Consider the following 21452-nt stretch of genomic DNA (forward strand, 5'->3'; position numbering starts at 1 on the left):
GTTAGAATTTATGATTTAATTTTTTAGTTTAACTTGCCATTTAATCACGTTATCGGTATGTACAAATTGATCACGATGATAAATGTTAATTTTTTTTGTTAAAAATGATTATGTGGATTTTTATGAATTTATTAATGCTATTAATATTGTTATTAAAAAACGATTTTAACGTTAATACTTTGATGAAAATGATTAATAATGTTCTTGAATTGGATATATTAATGGCATTATAAAATTAAACTATCAATTTATGTTAAATTAAAACAAAGAGATTGAAGAATAAATTTTAATATAATAGACGTACTAAGTTTATAATTAAACCTTTTATAGAAATGTTTGATATGATACAGATGAAGCTTTAGAATTTAGATCATGGAAGGGAATTAAGACTCGTTATTCGAATTTAAAAGAAAAGGCATTAAAAGTTGATGTTAGTATGGTCTTTTCCTGGCAATTATCGTCTAACTCGGCGTTGGTTCCATTTTATGAACAGGAAAACGGTGTTAGAAGCTAGATCAAGAAGCCAGTTTGGTTCAGTCATGCCATGGGTGTCTATAATGTTACACATGGACACAGTGTGACTACAAAAGCATGCAGGGATCGGCATCCGAAGACCGGAGACGTCGATCGGAATTTTCCGATACTAGAAATAGACAGGAGAAATAGAGATGGCAATGGCAAACAATGAATACATTTCCAATTCTCCTTCAGAATTTTTTACATTACACAGTTCAATGACTCGTTATTACTGCCTACAAAAGAATGAACCATGTTTTACCCCATTATGATTCCTTGCTTTTTATCTACACCCTTCTCCTCACCCCCTCCCAAACTGTGCTTCTCTACCCTTCTTATACACTTTCTTTTCCCGACAACAAAAATAAATGGAATTCCGTCTTTCTCGCCCCCACACTGTCAAACTTTGAGCAATACACACGTCTTTATGGTTTTAGGTTCAAGCCCAGGCTTTCAGGCGAGAGAAGCTCCGGTGAGATGCAAGATGCAGTTAATGGGCTCCTCGGGCTACCACTTAGATGGCATGGCCTATACAACCCGTATCGCATGAAGAAGTATTCCATAGGTATCAGCATTGCATCTGGCTGTTCTTCAGTCACCATCGATCCACAAGCCTGGACCTGCAGAAGCAATAAAACCTCCATTAGTTCGTGATATTTACATAATCCGGAAAAACTATGGACTAGTTGGTACTTACCTCAACCAAGGCACTAAATCTTCTATCAAACTTGAACGCCGTGTAGAGGGCCTCAGAGTGAAACGGTGAGCTATCCCTAACAAATATTAAGGTACGGCATCTTAGCTTCTTCAGCCCACTGGTAAGATCGGGTCTTCTGCAAGTTGGGGATACAAAAGTTTTGATCACTACTAAGTTCTTTATTTAGTGTGATAAAAACAAGTAATATGATACTGAAACAGTCTCTTGTCATACCCGTTAATTGCTTCAAGAAACCGCATCACATTTGAGGCATGTCTCTCGTCCAACAACTAAGAAAATAAACATGCAACCAGGTCAACTACCGGAAATTCAGTGTTTAAAGCAAAGCAAAAGAGAAATGTTAGGCACCAACTCTTCGGCAGGCTTGGACTATATCCGACTCGGGAACATCAGCAGTACCACGAACTTCCTGTTGCAATATGTAGAAACCTCATCATTCAACATACTCGAGAAGTGAAAATATAACAAAAATAAACACTATGATACCTTGCTATAGTAACGTTGAAGCAAAACCTCTTTAAGCAGTCCGCACATTCCGTAAAAGTACAACAAATTCAGCATCACCTAAGATTTTAGGTCAGTTTAGTTATATGATAAAAATTTATGCACAAAGAATGTTAACTATAACCAGCAATCTTAGGAAGGAACCTTGTTATAGAACCATTCAGTCCAAGAAGGTGCTCGGCAAAGAGGGGACACGAGTATCAAACCAAGTACACGATCTCTGTATTTCATCTGTAATATAAAACTGTCAATTAACTCGCATAGAAAATTTTAAACATATTAATCAAAGATATCATAAGGAAACCTACGGCAAATAGTGTGAGAATGTAAGCTCCCGCTGTTACTCCCATGCACAACATCACGGCACCTAGCCTGAACAGAATCTCATCTATTAAAACTCCTTTTCGACTAATACATTGACACCAACCAAATCTGATGGCTCTGTACTAAGATGCTATCTTAAGTGAGATGACAGCATCAACTAAAGAGTGTTATAAAAACAATGTTAAAAATAACACTAGTAATAAGATTACCCGAAAAAGTTGAGAACCTCAAGGATCTGATCAGCCAAGTCGTCAACAGAATGCGGAGAAGTACTTTCACAAATTGGAGCTGCTCCCAACTGGAAGAACTCTTGTGAAAGTGCCAGAAAGGAAACTATGTGAATAATAAAATCCAATAATCGATTTAGTTCATTCCAAGGTGATAAAAGAGTGCTCATAGAACATAATCGAGCAAATAGGAACATGCCAACTAATTTAACCTCATGTCCAGGAGGACTGATATGGTAAATGCAGAAGTTGTGCAGCAGCAAGTAGGCTGCTTCTGGACAAAAGAACAATCCTTGGAAACAAGACATATCTGAAAAAAGTTTTACAGAAGGAACAACACAATTGTTAGAAAGCAGATTTGCTAATAAACACTGACTAAGAGGAACAACTGAAATCATCCTAATGAACGATAAATCATGATAATTGCAGAATCAGCCAAAGGAGAATACTCGAAGCAAAGGGGCTATGGCCTATGGTATCTGGCAGTATTGTACTTACGATTCAACGCCAAATCAGGATACGTAATTAGTGCCGGCTTGTCTTGATCCCCATATACTATAACAGACACGGAACCACAGCGCGTACGTACATGATGTTCCTGGCAGGTGATTGCAGGAACACCGATTACAAACAAATACAAGATGCATAGAAATCGACATAGAGAGAGTTAAGAATTACAATTAAGCATATAGAATAGATGCATTTGAAGCTTTAATGAGTACCATAATGTTCTCGAACGTGCAGCCAAAATGTAAATTTTACTGCTAGACAAATTTTAAAATAATAACAACAATGAAAAAGGTGCAGCTAAGCAGTGTTTTAAAAGGCGGGAGGCGCTCCAATGCGATTACCTACCCGAGAGCCTCAATATTTGTGGCGCTTTGAGGCGAGGGATTCACGTACGCGAGGCGCTTAATTTTACAAAACATTTGTAAAATATATTATAACCATACCTCAAACACAAAACAACTTAATAATTAACTTAATAAGCAAAAACACCAAATAGCATATGTCATTTGTATCTCAAAAAGACAAATAAAAAACATCATCAATAATCAAAATGCCTAAAATGTCATATTGTATCACATCGTTGGTGTGATGATTCCGTTATTGGCTGCTACTTTTATGAGACATATTGCAAAGGTGGTTTTGATGGGTACTGGTTAGCTATGCTTTGGTGATGTTTGGAGTGGTGGGTGCTTTGGTTGAAGAATCCTTTGTCGAAAAGTCAAAAGTATCATTAGATAGGGCTACACGTTCGATCGAGTCGAGTTAAGAAAAAAAAATTAAGTTATTCGAGTTGATGAGTCCTATTTTATAACTCGAACTTGACTTAAATGTTTATCGAGTCGAATCGAGTTTTTGAGTGTCTATTTAAATTTAATTGTAAATATTCATAATAATATGATATTATATGATTCCAATTTAAATGGTTTTTTTATACTCATTTACAATACATATATATTTCTTCATATTTTTTATATGTGATATACATATATCATACAGAGTTGAGAGACTCGACTCATACTTGAAAATCAATCCACTAATTACTAAAAAATTTGAACTATCATTCGAGGTTTTCAAGTTGTATTTTATAACTCCATTTGAACTTGAAATTTTTTTAAGTCGTGTTTTTGAAATTACAACTCGAAGTCAATTCAAGTAGATTAAAAAAATAAATTTTTTGACTCGAGTCAAGTTTTTGCTCACCCTAATGTTAGATATGATTTTGAAAGAAAAAAAATAGTTGAGTGACTAAAAAGGAATTGCAGGAATATATGAGTGACTAAATATGAGTTTACCCGCAGCATGGACTAACCCAAATCAAGTCCTAAAACAAAATGAATCTGGCGAATAACGCATCCAGGTTCATCTCTTCTGCCCCATACCATCTCATTTATTTAAAATCTCATTCGTCTCTCTCCACTTCTGCCATTGAAAGAAGAAAGAAAAAACTAAAAAACTCCTTTAAACATCACCAAAATCTTCCATTTCTCCGTTTCCTTAGAAGAAATGAAAGAGAAAAAACAGATGGAAGAGCCTCATTACCATGTCCTTCACAAGCTTCCTTTTGGGAACATCCCTTACTTCGAGCCAAACATGTTCAGGAAATCTAAATCCCAATCTGAAATGGGTCATTGTACGTGAATCGCTAAAAGCATTGTCTCGTCGCCTCTCGCTGCCTCCGACGACTGAATCGCCGCCTCATGTACTCACCACCGCCTTGGTGGACGGAGACTTTCTTCTAAATGCCTCGCCTCGCCTCGCCTAGCGCCTCAGGTGCGCTTTTTAAAACACTGCAACTAAGGTTTCTTCAATTAGCTGCAAACACAAGTTAAACAATCCCAAAGGAAGAATCCATTATCCCAACATCTTTTGTCATCACAAGCAAAAACAAAATCTAAGAAGGAAAGACTCTCCAAAAAATCAAAGAAACCAAAATTAGAAGCAGATAACTCCAACGACAAGGCAGAAGACAAGAAATGTAAATGAATTCTTAAAGTCGAAAATATTACAGCACATTATCAAACTTTAAGGAAACTCGAATTCGATACAAATTAGGATACCCCAATAGAACCCTAAACTAATTATACCCTAGGGATATGATTTAGCCATCACCACCGGTCCAAGCTTGCTCAACAAAACCCCAGAATATCTGGAGCATTAAAAACGCTCCATCATCAACACAGTATCACCACAGTAGATCTAGGATTTTATTTAAAGCCTATGTATTTTATTTTTCCATGGGTTATAAAAACCCGATTGAAATGTAACACAAGGGGATTTTTTTGGAGAAAAAAAGAAAAAAGAAAGTTCATTTTCCTAGTAGAAAATGTTCATTTCCTATTCATTCTTTTTTATTTTTTTATGCATGTATGTAGTTTCCATAAAAACACAGTAAAGAGAAAAGGAGAGAAGAGTGCTTACCTTTCTTGTTGATTTTCTCGATGGAATATAGATGGGTGATGGCTGGGATTCCGGTTTAGTTTCGTTCGGGTTAGAGCCCGACCACCGATGGAGGTGGTCGGAGCATAGGTAGCCACCATGAGTTGAGGGAGAAGAGGAAAGGGAAATGAAAGTTTGGGTTTAGAAATCCACGGGCGAAATGAATCTGGTATAGGGGGAGAGTTGATATCTTTACATTTTTGGGTAAACCACGCTAAGGTCCCTGAACCTTTAGCGTGTTTTACATTATGGCCACTAGTTTTAGGATTAATCACCTTACTAGTCCTTTATGTTTAATATGATCAACATGTTAGTCATTTTTAGGGTTAATCGTACCTTAGGTCCCTTTAAGTTTAGCATTTTTTATGTTTTAGTCCCTATTTCTTTTTATTTTCTAAGATTTACGAATTAGATGCTTGGTTTTGTATTATTTTAATTTAGTCCTCTGTTGTATGTATTTTTTTGTGTTCGAAATTTGGTACTGATATTTATAATATTCCATTATGGTCCTATAGTTATGGTTTTATGATGATTATAGTTCTTCTGTTTTGGTTATGTTCTTGTTTCATGCCATGATATTTGTTTATTAATGTTTAAGATCCTAATGTTACTATATATTTAATTTTATCACCATGTAATGAGTAGATTCATATGTATATTATTTACTTTACCATTAAAGTATGTTTTATATATTTATTTTGTTTGTATTATTATTATATATTACTTTGTATATAATATTATAGCATGATATAAATATTTTATTTTATATTTTTATTATATTTTAGAATAAATATCATGTTCTATGTTTAATATAATATTTAGAAAATATGTATATAGTTATAAAGTAAAATAAAGTTAAAAATAGATTTAAAATGGTTCTTTTAATCCATGTGTTTATATTTTTTCTCTAAGTGCTTCAATGTATCATATTTTATTTTGTTTAAAAGCCTCATTAGCATAACTTAACCGATTACATAATTGGATTAAGGGTAGTATTTATGTATTTTAAAATATTAAGAAGGGACAGTCCTAAGACAACTAGATATTCTTTTTCAATATTTTAAAATAAATAAATATCCCACTAGAAAACCTAAAAAAAAATTTGATTGCATTGAAAATTAATTAATTTTGAAGGGAAAAGTAAATATTCACTATTTTAAACTTATCGAGACAATTTGCTAATTTTATTAGGGATTAAGTCTCGGTATTTTTAAATTATTAAATATCACTTATCTTTTCTAATAATATAATTCGGATTAATGAATTTAATTTCTTTCTTTGGTTGAATAAAAATTATTGAATTCTTAGGAAAATTATTATATTCCTTTTATTTCAGTTGGAAAGAGAAATACTCGTCTTAAAGTATTTTAGGGAGTATTTTCTCTTCAATTGGAAATAAGAGAATATTTTATATTTTTCTTTAGAATTTTTGTATGGTTGAATTCAGAATAATGGAATCGTAATTTAAATATGTATTCGAACTCTTAGATTTTTACTATTTAGAGACAATATATAATCGATGGGTACCAATTTTGGGCGTTGTGAGAGTGCTTATCCTTCCTCACACGTAATCGACCCCCAAACACTTTTTCTTACTAAAAAATGAATTTTGGTTACACGTGGATCGGTGTATCTTTTAAAATGACGTTTTTCTTAAAATCTTTTTTTAAAAGAAATTTTTTTAGGTATTCGACCTACCTAATCCAAAAGGTCGATGGCGACTCCGAAACAATTCTTTTACAAAATCGAGTTTTCACAAAATGAGTCGAGACACGTCGTATCGCCAGAAATTGGTTACGATAGCTTGGCGACTCCGCTGGAGATGTTAAGAGGGTCAAGCCTTAAATCGGTTATATATTATCTCTATAGTTAGAAATTGAAAATTCGATTTTATTTAGTTTACGATTCTTTTGATTTCTTTCAATTCTGTTTTTTTATCATTGGATATTAATGTTTGTATTTAATTGATTTCAGATATTGAAATTTTGGATTTGTTTTAGCATGATTTTATTTTGTGTCAAAGGTTTGAAAATTTCTCCTCACACACAACACGTGCATTACATAACATAAGCTCTATACTCGAGCTCTTCCTTTTAAGTGGGAGTGAAAGCGACACCTTCGTGAGAATTTATTCTTTGTGTCAGACCTAGCAATTAGCTTCCGGGGTTCATATGTTCTATGTTTTCGTGAGGATTTATTCTCCGTGTTAGACATAGGGAAATGTTCCCCCTCGAATTGAACTCAATCCGTTTAAGCCTATAATGGGTGAGGATTGAGTGTCTGACTCGCCTAATGGGGCACCGACAAGGGAAATTCGAGTACCTTTATTCCTAGAACCGAAATTCTGCATATAGTCAACTGTAGAAACTCACCCGATCTAAGATCGTAGTGAAACTCTGTCCATAGGTACCCATATAAGTGTACACAAAGGAGAATTGAACTCTAATCTTTGTCTTTCAATTTATTCGATAGACCCTTTTTAAATAATTGCATGTGAACTAGAAATTATGCAGTTAGGGTTTTAATTTTCTCTATGTGTTTTATTCCCTATATTTTATGGTTCATTTACCAGTGGAATTTAATCTTTTCATATTTCACTAACATACATTTCCTCTCTTTGATTATTATTCTTGCTAACATATTTTCCTTATCTTGTTGCTTTATTTTGTGCATAAACATGTTGTTAATACCCGAGTTATTTATCAAAATTAGAAGGTTTTTGAAACGACAATGTCACACGAAGGGATAAATATTTTATCTGCTTTGACATGTTGGGACGTTGTGAGTTCTTTGAAAGTTGTTCTAAGATAATTACCTTGAAATTAACACATGTTTCATATATATCATGTCATAGAAGGTATTGATTCTCGATTTAATAGTCTCATTATGAGGCTTTCAATACGACAATGTCACTCGAAGAGGTAGAATAGAAATGCAAAAACGCATCAATGGTCCAGAAGGGTGCTCCAGGAAATAGTTGAAGAGGTACGTCAAGCTGAAATACATGAAGCTTAAATGATGCAATAAAACAAGTTTTTGAAGGATTCTACGATGATGTTGATACAACTAACCGAAAAGAAATAATATGTTTAAAGTCATCAAGTAACAATGGTAGCCAACACGAGACAATAGATGATGTCAATCGTATATGGTCGCTCAACAAATGCATTTTTGGAAAAGAAGTCGAAACATCGGAATTTTTTCATCAAGCAAAGGATAAAAGAAGATTGTTTCCTGTATATTCGATCAAAATTGAAGAAGTCGAGCAATACAACGTGATTTGTAGTTTCCATCTACCTCAGTGTATTGAGACAATGTATATTCTTTGGAGTTGTTTTATGACAATTACTTTGGAATTAACACCTTCGTTGCATTTGCATCATTACACTTTGCATGCCATTCATTTAAGCATTTTTATAGTACATATTCGCATTTTATTCATTTCAAAATTTTTTCCACACATAAAAGTTTGGGAGTAATTTATAGAGTATTCCATGGCAGAAATTAAAAATTGGAGTCAACTTGGTATTCCTATGGAAAGATAAGAGCCATGAATGAAATTTCAACACGTGTTAATATAATCGAGAAACTCCAAGAGCAACTTATCAAGATTCAAAAAGAAATGAATGATCAAGCAAAGAAGTTTCAGGATGAGTCAAGGGAGCAAATGTTTAAAATGATGCAAATGATGAATGTCTTGATTCATGGAGAGAAACCACCAGAGGATCCTGCTATAGAGGCTTTCAAAGCGACTTTGAATGTTGTGGCCAATATGATGACAGCAAATAATCAAGGACATGCTGAGGAATATGGTAATCTGAGTCAATTCCGACAATCGGGTGTGATTCTAGAAAATGTAACAGAGATCAAACTAGGAAAAATGAAGATTGAGGGTGAAACTTTTAAGATGAAAGTTGAGTCTGACTCAAAGAAGAGAGGCATAAAGGAAGTTCAAATGCCAGTAAAGAAGGCTAGAAAGAACAGGAAGAAAAAAAAGAGGATACCTCTCGTTCCGATTCAAGGGTCATATTCAGAATTGTTACCATTTCTCTTTGAAAGTGGCCTTCTAACACCTATTCCTCTAAAGCCTAATACTTATTTGCGTCCAAATTGGCAAGGTGTCAAAAATTCATGTAGTTATCATTCTGGAGATTTTAGTCACTCGACGGAAAGTTGTGCGGTTATGAGATTAAAGGTTCAAAACCTCATCACGGAAGGGTTGTTATGCTTTGAAGATGAAAAACCTAAACTCCCCAAAAGTTTAAAACTTATCAATGAGGGAGGATCTGCAAGCCAATGTCTCCCACAAGATATTAGTCAAAAGTTGAACCTTCAAAATGAATATCTCAATGATCCTTCACTATGTCTTCAAGATGATCATAAATGTGTCAAAGAGAAAATGAAATCAAAAGAGCCTCAACTCAGTTTCCCTTCATCTTCATACAAAAAATTATATTCCAAGTTGCTCGAAGCCCAATTGATTACTCCACGTTTGGCTAAGTCGCTGTTACCACCTCATCCGAGTTGATATAATGAGAAAGTTTCTTGTGAATATCATGTCGGAGCCCGAGGACACTCCATTGAGAATTATGGTAACTTCAAACGACAAGTACAAGATTTGTTGGCTCATAGAGTTATAGAGGTGGATGTTAACAATCAGTTATTTTCAATCAAGCAATTGGGAGTCGGACCCCAGAATGGAGTTAATAGGGTCAAAACAAATAAAGAGCATACAGAAAAAGACATGAAGAAAGAAAAAAGCAAAAACAATGAGAGTAAACTATGTAGGGAAAATTTAAAGGATTCAACTCTCGAGACTTCTTTTTTACTGAAAAATGAGAAGGAAATAGGAAATGATGAGAAGGAAATCAAAAGAGAAGTAATCTGAGACTGGCCACAAAAGATGTCTTGGAAAAACACGACTCTCAAGGTTTTTCAAGTGCCCATTTTTTACTTGTTATCCCCTTTAATCAAGAGTCAATATCTCACCCCAAGGCCTTTGAGAATGAAGACTAACCCTTCTGCTTATGGCTATGACCAGAATAGTGCTTGTGATTTTCATTTGGGGGCATTGGGCCATCCCACTGATAAATACATATCATTGATGGAGGAGATAGAAAAAATCGTTGACAAGAGAGTCCTGACATGAGAAATGATCGAGATATATGGATCAAATAAGGGTAAAGACCCTAATCCAATTAAACATCCAACTTTCTAGGAATAATGGGATATTCTAGATGAACAAGTAGAGGTTTTTATCTACCTCAGCTGCACCTTATGTTGAGATTATTTTGTTGGAATTTGTTTTTTGTCTTTTCCCAGCTTTCTTGTAAGGATATTTGAATGAACTTATGTTAATTTAAGGATTGTGAGTATTGAATCAAACTGGCAATTTTGAAATTCTTTGAATATCAAGTTAATTAAAAAAAACTTTAATAATTGATATTGTAAATCTTTGATAAATGACAAGTTTGAACCCCTGTAAAAACAAGGATCCCTTGATCCTACTCCAGAAATACACCCCAATTCATACCCTTATCTTGAAGGGATTGATCTAGTTTTCTCCTTACATACAGAGTCAATCAAGGGTTTGGCATTCAGGTATGTGTTAGGAGCTGACAAAATGGGGCAACTTGCACATGAGATTGCTAAGCTAATTGGTTCTTACTTCTATTAATGATGTTCAATGATGATCATGATCTTCACAGATGGAATGGTCGAGTAGTTGAATCTAGTTTAAGTCAGTTGCTTGGAAATTGAACTCTATAGATGAGATTTTTCTGACCTATAACAAACACTGGGACTATAACAGATTCTCCTTGACAAGCTTAAGAAATGGAATCCGTATACCCAGAATATATATATGTATACAATAAAGCTGAGCTATTCCGCTAAAACAATTGGTTATAGAGGGAACTCGAAAGCCCTGGCTTTATGAATAGATTACATTCAAACTATGCCATTTATCGGGTACTTGGCAATTCGGTGTTTGCTCCACTGTGATTTTCAGGTCAAAGACTTTGTGATGACATGAATTCTTCAGCTAGCCAAACCAAGGCAATTATAATATATAAATACAATAAAGCTGAATTCAGCTTGCCCAACTATGGTAAATTAAATCAAATTTACTAAATAAGGAGTTTCAGTGAATATGGACTAAGGGATTTGAGGAACACCTGTTATAGTCAAAATCACACGAGCACTCAAAAATCTCATTTTTAGACCAATATTTCTGCACTACCTTTACTAGGTGATCCTACAAAGGTTGAACAAATGGAAGATTTTAGAGAATTGAAACAAAAGTTTTCTAAAAAGTCTAGCAATTGACTATGTTAGTTGCGACATTTTGTCTGCCTTCAATCAAAATGTCAAACTAAAAAAGAATGGCATGTCCTAATTTTCACGAGAATCGAGAAACCAAACCCTAAATTTAGGTAGCCAACCTCAAAACCAACCTTTCGATCCTAACATTTGTCAAAGATTTGTAACTATCAAAGATTAAAGACCAGTTGATTCTTTTGATATTCAATTAACTCCTGTTTTATGATTTGTTGCAATTGTTAAACTTAGAATAATGCATTATTATTTTTTTCAATATTTTTCAAAATTTAAAAAAAAAATTCAAAGGAAGAAAAATATTTTCAAACAAGATAATCTCTCTGGAAACATATCTTGGAATTCAACGAATATCCCTTCGAAGCTCAAGATCGAAGCTGGGGCAAGGAAAAGCCAAATTTTTGGGCAAATTTTGATGGGGCAAGGAAAATAAATTGTCTCAGGTCGAGGTTCACAAGAGTACCCTTGGTGGAAATAAAGACTAACTGAGCCAGGAATAAAATGAAGATTTCTCTCGCAACCATTCTACTTCGCACTGAGAAAACATACATACATCAACACATATATACATGATACATGAAATTTGCACATTTACATCAAACATTCATCATCATGTACATCAAAGACATTTTTCCCTCTCTCGAGGAAAAAGTCGATAATTCATCAAACACATAAAATACAAACTTCATCATGACACCCATAAACATACAAGATAGGTAGTCATAAATACATCATTTCGATATTTCAGGAAATAAAAGCTCGAAAATGACCAGATGTCTTCAACCTGAAAGAACAATGCCATCCACAACTTTAACTTCCTGAAGTCAACAATTAGATATTCTGAAGACATTTCCTCAATGTGTAGGAACAAGCAGACTCTCTGCCTCTTTGGGTGTTGTTTCTCTCGAAACAAAATGTCGTCTCACTTGAGACATTTTTCTCTTAAAACAAATTTTGTTTCACTTGAGACATTTTTCTTCGGAACAATAATTTCAAAGTTGTTTTTCTTAAAAACAAATTTTGTCTCGCTTGAGACATTTTTCTCTTAAAACAAATTTTGTTTCACTTGAGATATTTTTCTCTCAAAACAAGCATCGTCTCGCTTGAGACATTCTCCCAAAATTTTGGAATATTTAAAACAAAATTGATTTCACATGAGATAGTTTTCCAAAGAACAAATTTTGTCTCCCTTGAGATAATTTCTCTTGAAACAAAAGCTTTGAATATGTTTCCCTTGAAACAAAATTTTATCTCCCTTGAGACAGTTTCTCTTGAAACAAATTTTGTCTCCCTTGAGATAATTTCCCTTAAAACGGACTTTGTCTCACTTGAGACATTTTTTTCTCACAACAAGACATTTCGTTTCATTACAGATTATTTTTCTTAAAACATATTTTGTCTCGCTTAAGACATTTTACTCAAAACAAGATTATTCATTTCACTCAAAATTGTTTTTCTTAAAACTAAAATTTATCTCGCTTGAGATAGTTTCCCTCGAAATAGAAGATTTTATCTCGCTGGAGATAGTTTCTTTCCGAAAAAAAGAAGACTTTTAGAAACTAAGCTTGATTTTCAGGGGTTTCTCGATGTTTTCAAATAAACTTGAAAGAAACTAAACCTAATTTTAGGGGTTTCTTAATGTTTTAAATAAATTTCAAAGAAATTAAGCCTAATTTTTAGTGATTTCTTGATATTTTCAAATGAGTTTTTATAAACCAAGTCTGATTTTCAGGGGTTTCTTGATGATGATTTTCAATGAGTTTTTAAAAGGAAACTAAGCCTAATTCTTAGGGGTTCCTTGACAACTAAGAAATTAAGCTTGATTTTTAAGGGTTTCTTGATAAGTAAGTCTTTCGAGCATGATGAGTAAGTCCTTCGGGCCATCAGTAAGTCTTTCGAGTATGATGTTTAAATTCTTCAGGTCATCTATAAGTTTTTTGAGCAAGATGATAAGTCCTTCGGGCTAATCCATATAACCTTCGGGCAGGATGTTTTCAATTGAGTTTTTAGAAACTAAGCCTGATTTTTAGGGGTTTATTGATGATTATCTCCAAAGAATTTTTAAAGGAAGCTAAGCCTAATTTTAGGGGTTTCTTGATAAATGTAAATGAATCTTTTTGAAGAAGCTAAATTTATCAAAAGAATTTTTTTTACTGGGGAAAGATGTGCCCATTCAAAAGTCAAGATTCAAAAGAATACACTCAAGTGCGGCAGATAAAGAAGAAAATCAAACCAGGAAAAGAATGAAGACCGATCTAGCAATGAAGATTGCTCTTGCATCCATTTCCAACAGATTAAGAAAACCTACATTCATACATGAATTTGCATCTTCGCATCATGCATTTCATACATATGACAAATTTTGATTTTCCTCTCATGAGGATATCTATAAAGTCTAGTTTGAAAAATTATTTTATCATTCTTAGGATCATTTTTCTAGAGAATTGTTTGAGTCCTTCTTAGGACCGTTTTTATGGGATGTCACATGAGTCATTCTTAAGATTTTTCCCTAGAAGCATTTTCAATAATGCCTTTCTTCCAACTTGACTTTTCTAGGCCACTTCAATGAGAATGAGCATTGTCGTTTCCAAGATGGACCCAACAAAGACAAAAACTCAGCAAATTGCAGTATTAAGGAATTCAAAGAGTCAACAAAGATTTCATTTCTCGACTTCAGCAGAGAATCATTCTATATTTGTCACCATTGAAAGAAATGGATCTCAGCAGAATTAAGGACCATCGGGTCATTACCCTTGGGTACTTTAAATACAAATCACTAACACAATATTTTTTTTGCAGGATTAAAACTCTTCAAAGAGAGGATAAACCGATCAACATTTCTATAAGAGTTCATAATGAGAAGAACTCGTCCTAAAGGAGAAAGTTCGTAATGAGAAGAACTTGTTCCTTTCAAATTCACCCAGAAGGAGGTGAATCAACATTTCAAGAAGAGTTCATAATGAGAAGAACTCATCCGAAAAAGGAGAAGAAGTTCATAATGAGAAGAACTTGTTCAACCTTAACTCGATTCATCGTATATGGAGTTGAATAAGCAACACCTCACTTGAGGGATCAACATTTCCAGTGAAGAGTTCATAATGAGAAGAACTCATTCGAAAAAGAAGAATAGGTTCATAATGAGAAGAACTTATTCAACCTTAGCTAGATTCATCACATATGGAGTTGAATCAGCAACACCTCACTCAAGGGATCAACATTTTCAGTGGAGAGTTCATAATGAGAAGAACTCATCTGATGAGGGAGAGGAAGTTCATAATGAGAAGAACTTATTCAACCTTAACTTGTTTCCATTGCATATGGAGTTGGAACAACACCAACATTTCGTTCATCACATAATGAGATGGATCAAACATTTTCATCTAAATCCATCACATAAGGAGCTGGACCGGCATCACAATTGGGACAACTATCACGGAAAGAGAAGAATTGACATTTGCAGTGAAGATGTTGCAATGTGACAAGAAGAGACCAATATGAAAAATGGTGCTTTATATCTTTGCTTCATTCCCGTTTCACAATAATGAGCAAAGAGGGACAGCTGTAACCACCATTTTTTATACCCCAACAGAACCCTAACCTAACTATACCCTAGGGATATGATTCAGCTATCATCGCCGGTCCAAGCTTGCTCAACAAAACCCCGGAATATCTGGAGCATTAAAAAACGCTCCATCATCAACACATTATCACCACAGTAAATCTAGGATTTTATTTAAAGCCTATTTATTTTCTTTTTCCATGGGTTATAAAAACCCGATTGAAATGTAACACATGGGGATTTTTTTGGAGAAAAAAAAACAGAGAAAGTTCATTTTCCTGGCAGAAAAGGTTCATTTCCTCTTCATTCCTTTTTATTTTTTTATGCATGTATGTAGTTTCCATAAAAATACAGTAAAGAGAAAAGGAGAGAAGAGTGCTTACCTTCCTTATTGATTTTCTCGAAGGAATATAGATGGGTGAGGGCTGGGGATTCCGGTTTAGTTTCGTTCGGGTTAGAGCCCGACCACCGATGGAGGTGGTCGGAGCATAGGTAGCCACCGTGAGTTGAGGGAGAAGAGAAAAGGGAAATGAAAGTTTGGGTTTAGAAATCCACGGGCAAAATGAATCTGGTAAAGGGGGGGAGAGTTGATATCTTAATATTTTTGGGTAAACCACGCTAAGGTCCCTGGACCTTTAGCTTGTTTTACATTATGACAACTAGTTTTAGGATTAATCACCTTACTGGTCCTTTATGTTTAATATGATCAGCGTGATAGTCATTTTTTTGGGTTAATCGTGCCTTAGGTCCCTTTAAGTTTAGCATTTTTTACGTTTTAGTCCCCATTTCTTTTTATTTTTTAAGATTTACGAATTAGATGCTTGGTTTTGTATTATTTTAATTTAGTCCTCTCTTGTATGTATTTTTTTGTGTTCGAAATTGGGTACTGATGTTTATAATATTCCATTATGGTCCTATAGTTATTGTTTTATGATGATTATAGTGCTTCTGTTTTGGTTATGTTCTTGTTTCATGCCATGATATTTGTTTATTAATGTTTAAGATCCTAAGGTTACTATATATTTATTTTTATCACCATGTAATGAGTAGATTCATATGTATATTATTTACTTTACCATTAAAGTATGTTTTATATATTTATTTTGTTTGTATTATTATTATATATTACTTTGTATATAATATTATAGCAAGATATAAATTTTTTATTTTATATTTTTATTATATTTTAGAATAAATATCATGTTCTATGTTTAATATAATATTTAGAAAATATGTATATAGTTATAAAGTAAAATAAAGTTAAAAATAGATTTAAAATGGTTCTTTTAATTCATGTGTTTATATTTTTTCTCTAAGTGCTTCAATGTATCATATTTTATTTTGTTTAAAAGCCTCATTAGCATAACTTAACCGATTACATAATTGGATTAAGGGTAATATTTATGTATTTTAAAATATTAAGAAGGGACAGTCTTAAGATCTAGGTGTTCTTTTTCAATATTTTAAAATAAATAAATATCTCACTAGAAAACCTAAAAAAAAATTAATTGCATTGAAAATTAATTAATTTTGAAGGGAAAAGTAAATATTCAGTATTTTAAACTTATCGAGACAATTTGCTAATTTTATTAGGGATTAAGTCTCGATATTTTTAAATTATTGAATATCACTTATCTTTTCTAATAATATAATTCGGATTAATGAATTTAATTTCTTTCTTTGGTTGAATAAAAATTATTGAATTCTTAGGAAAATTATTATATTCCTTTTATTTCAGTTGGAAAGAGAAATACTCGTCTTAAAGTATTTTAGGTAGTATTTTCTCTTCAATTGGAAATAAGAGAATATTTTATATTTTTCTTTAGAATTTTTGTATAGTTGAATTCGGAATAATGGAATTGTAATTTAAATATGTATTAGAACTCTTAGATTTCTACTATTTAGAGACAATATATAATCGATGGATACCAATTTTGGGCGTTGTGGGGGATGCTTATCCTTCCCCACACGTAATCGACCCCTGAACTATTTTTCTTACTAAAAAATGAATTTCTGGTTACACGTGGATCGTTGTATCTTTTAAAATGACGTTTTTCTTAAAAACTCTTTTTAAAAGAATTTTTTTAGGTATTCGACCTATCTAATCCAAAAGGTCGATGGTGACTCCGAAACAATTCTTTTACAAAATCGAGTTTTCACAAAGTGAGTCGAGACACGTCGTATCGCCGGAAATCGATTACGACAGAGGTCAAATATAAAAAAAAGTCAAACAAGGTTAAGAAAATGCCAAAAATTCATTGTTATATATATATATATATATATATTACCAAATGTGTAAAAAAATACAAGACAACATGTAAAAAAAGGCAAATTTTGACCAAATAATGAAGATCTAAGCAAACCCATTTCATTAAAATTCTCGATATTGCAGAATCAAATTGGATTCTTCCCTTATTTTTCCATTAAAAAAAACTAAAAACTCAATTCAACACTGCAAAATGGAAATGTAGAAAAATGGGGTAAAAACCTTTCCACCAAGATAGATCTTTTCAGCATAGAGAGGAATGTAATCGTTTGAGTCAGCCATTGCTGTGGTTCTTTCTCTGTTATATTCAAACAAAGAAAGAAGAAAACTTTATTTTTTTCTTTTTTTCCCCTTCAAAACAATAGATATTAGAGTATATGACTCTCTCTTGCTTCGATTTTGATGGCTTATAAATCAAACAATTTTTTCTCCCTCGAAAACTCCCTATACGCCTCGCTCCATTGCTCCCTCTCTATTAATTATTTATTTATTTTTTATTTCAATTTCCTTCTTTTTCATTTTTATAAACAGAGCAGAGGTGAAGTTTCCACCGACGCTTTATGGAAACTCCAACGGATTTACTTCTTTTAACCCCACTTCTGGTTAAATCTTAACCCTCGGTTAGTTTTTCTAGGATAAACTACACCACTAGTCACCAACCTATTACTTACTTCCAATTTTAGTCATCAAACTTTTTTTTTTGGTAATACTGTGATAACAATCAAGACTCAACTGATCTGGGTTCAGTCGTTAGCCACAAGGGCCTCTACCTCCCTTGGGATCTCACTGTGTATGACAACACCAATAGGACAGTCTCTAGCCATGACAGCCAGTTTATCCGTCACTTTATTAGCTTCACGGTAAATGGGAACAATCTTAACTTTCCAGTCTCTGTTGATTGCTGTGCGGATTAAAAATATAATCGATCTGCTATCATTTGAATTGGCAGACTTGTTGATCAGATCTCCACAACAATTTTCTTCAAACCAAGGTCCCGAGCATGCAGCAGAACGTCGTGAATAGCCCATAATTCAGTATTCAAGGTCGAACAATACCATTACCAATGCTTCGAGAAAAGCCAGAAACTCACTCCCACCGAGAATTCACCACTACTGTTTGATAAAATAATTATTTTAACCCTTATTTTTTTAAACACTTTGAATTTAATATTTTATTTTAAAATAAAATATCTATAATCGAATAAAAATTAATAGTTAACTAATAATTGCCAACACACATTTTCGTCCAGACACAACACTCTCAACAACCTCGATTTAGTGGAATTCGGAAAACAAACATAACGTTAGAGTTTTACTAGGATTCAAATTTTTAAAAATATGATAGAGTTTTACTATGATTCAAACTCCTAAAAATATGATAGAGTTTTACTAAGATTCAAACTCCTAAAAATATGATCCATAAATATTATAAATATCGATTGTAACACACAATTTGATAGATGAAATACGAACAGAAAATTTGGAGTAATCAAAGCATTTTTTTTTGCAAAGTTTCGAGGGCAACAAAGGTAAAAAACCTTACCTTTTTCGGTTGTTAGGATTGCATGTGTCGTTTGTTTCTTGCTTTCTATTTGTAAAACCACAAAAACTCAAAAAGCAGATGACCAGAGGGTTTTTTTTTGAAACTAACTTTTTAGATATACGAAACCTCGAGGCTATTTTGTAAAAATCGTTCGGACATTTGGAAAGAAGAGGAGAAGAGCTATAAAAAATTTATTTTTTTATATTTTATTTTTTTCTTACTATTATTATTATATATACTTTATTATCATTATTATATTCTATATGTTTTATTTTGTTTTATCCTTTTTTAATTTATTATTATTTTTTAAAACATTTTATTTATATGCATATTCATTATATTTTTTTATCCTATTTTATTTCATTTCCCTACTATTATTTTATTTTCTCTCTCTATTATTTATTTATACATATTATTATTAATATATATATATATATATATATACATTTTTTCATTTATTTTTTATTTGTTGCAAATATTAGATTATTATTACATACATACATATATATATATATATATATATATATATATATATTATTTATTATTCTTATACCCTTCTATTTTTATTTTCTTTTATTACTCTTTACTTACTGTTTTTATTATTATTAATAGTAGTATTATTATTATTCTATTTTATTTATTTCTATTTACTTTTATTCCTCTATTTCATTTTTATTTTTATTCTTTATCTTTATTTTTTATCTTCTTTACATTTGTTTTATTTATTTGTATTTTCTTCTTATTTTTTATTTACTCGTTTATTATGTATATATTATTATCATTATTATTTTTCCTCATTTTATTTTTCTTATCGTATTCATTTTTATCTTCACTCTTTTTTGTATTCCTTTATTTCGGTCATTTTTTATTTTCTTTATTCTATTTAATTTTATTATTTTATCTAACACGTTTCTTGACTCTCTTAAGGGTATACCTTTAAAACTATCTAAGGTAAGTAATTGGGATCATATTTTTACCTTTTAATTTTAAATTACAATTTTCTTAATATAAGACAATTGGAAATTGCGTAGTATCGAAAGGGCAGTTCAAGGGTGCTAACCCTTCCTTGACTGTAACCGACTCCCGAATCCGACACATCTTTGGAAAGACGCAGATCAGGTAAAAAATAGGGTATCCGATCAACCCATTTATTTTAAAATAAATGATCGGTGGCGACTTCAATTTGTTTAATCCAAGTCGAAGCCCAATTTCGGCCCAACCGAAAGACGGTTCTGACAATAATAATGCATGTTATTGATGTGTCAAATTCTATGACGTCAAAAGGATAATGTGACATATATTATATTGTCACTTTATGCACACATGATATATGATACATCATCACTTATATATATATAGTATGTGTCACATTATCGCTTATGTACATGTGATACTTCATCATTTTAAACATGTGATATGTCATCACTAATGTACAAGTGGTGTGTACCACGTCATCATATTTGACATGTATGATTTTTCACGTGAGTGAAAAATATTGAATATTAGCCGATTAACGGTTTTCATCCAACTAGAGATCATTTTATCACAAAATGAATCATTGGGACTAGAATGATCCAAAAAAAATAGAAACTAAAATAATTATTTAATCAAATATTAATGACACATTTTATTATTATGCCATTATTTTTTCAAAAAAGTTAATATCAATGTCTCCGGTAAAATTTTAATAGTTGGTGATTAAAATAAAAAAAATAATATTGATTTTTTAAATATTAGTTCGATAAACAAAATAGGAGAGATATAATAAGTTGGTTTCCATTTATCAAAATGGGCTGGTTTTTTGGGGGTTAAACTGTGGATTTAGTCCCCATGTTATGCTAAAATTTGGAATTTAGTTTTTGTACTTTGATTTAGTATTATTTGGTTCTATGTTTTTGCAGTGTTATTAAGTTGGTTGAAATAACTAATACCCTTAATTATTTATATGATCTTTTTATTTATTAAAAAAACTACACTTTAAACTACTAATATGGATCTTTTGTGTTGAAACAAATGTTTTTAAGAGAAAAAACGAGTCAAGATTTTGATGGGAATAGTTGACAATGTTGAATATTTGTAGCAATTAGAACAATAAAATTGTATAAAAGTAAGCAGGTTGTGATTTAATTTGATAGGTACCATTGTTGTTGCAATATCCCATAAATTACATGTTTCAACACAATATCATCTTATTTAGATGTTTTGGAGGTTGGGAATGGTGTAAGCATTACTAATGAATTAGCCACCTTCAATCTTATTAAAATTCTATTATCTCTAATATAATTAAATTCATAACGTATCAATATTCACCAATGATATGAATACCTCATAAAATCAACATTAAAATGAGGTTCGATATTTTCTAAAATTCAAGAAAATCCCTCAAGTATCAATACATGCGTAAAAGTATCGGTATTCACTTCAAAATATCGATACATATGGCATACTTCAAGGCAACAATATGTCATCAACTAAAAATAACTGAACCGACTTGAATCAAATGGTACGCCCCTT

The 21452-nt window shown here is 32.3% G+C and overlaps 1 protein-coding gene across 1 annotated transcript; it reads right to left on the reverse strand.

Moving 5' to 3' along the window:
* Positions 1-687: 687 nt before the first annotated feature.
* LOC120173436 (protein NDL1-like) lies at positions 688-17808 on the reverse strand. Its single transcript, XM_039180615.1, has 11 exons — positions 17619-17808; positions 2788-2887; positions 2502-2599; positions 2272-2360; positions 2047-2110; positions 1883-1969; positions 1721-1798; positions 1587-1643; positions 1448-1503; positions 1214-1349; positions 688-1136 (listed from the first exon to the last, which is right to left on the reverse strand). Exons 1-11 carry the CDS (start codon positions 17676-17678, stop codon positions 942-944), a joined length of 1020 nt encoding a protein of 339 aa, XP_039036546.1. The 5' UTR covers positions 17679-17808; the 3' UTR covers positions 688-941.
* Positions 17809-21452: the final 3644 nt, after the last annotated feature.

This window comes from Hibiscus syriacus, unplaced genomic scaffold (genome assembly GCF_006381635.1).
Source record: "Hibiscus syriacus cultivar Baekdansim isolate YM2019G1 unplaced genomic scaffold, ASM638163v2 tig00111952_pilon, whole genome shotgun sequence".
Classification (NCBI taxonomy): Eukaryota; Viridiplantae; Streptophyta; class Magnoliopsida; order Malvales; family Malvaceae; genus Hibiscus; species Hibiscus syriacus.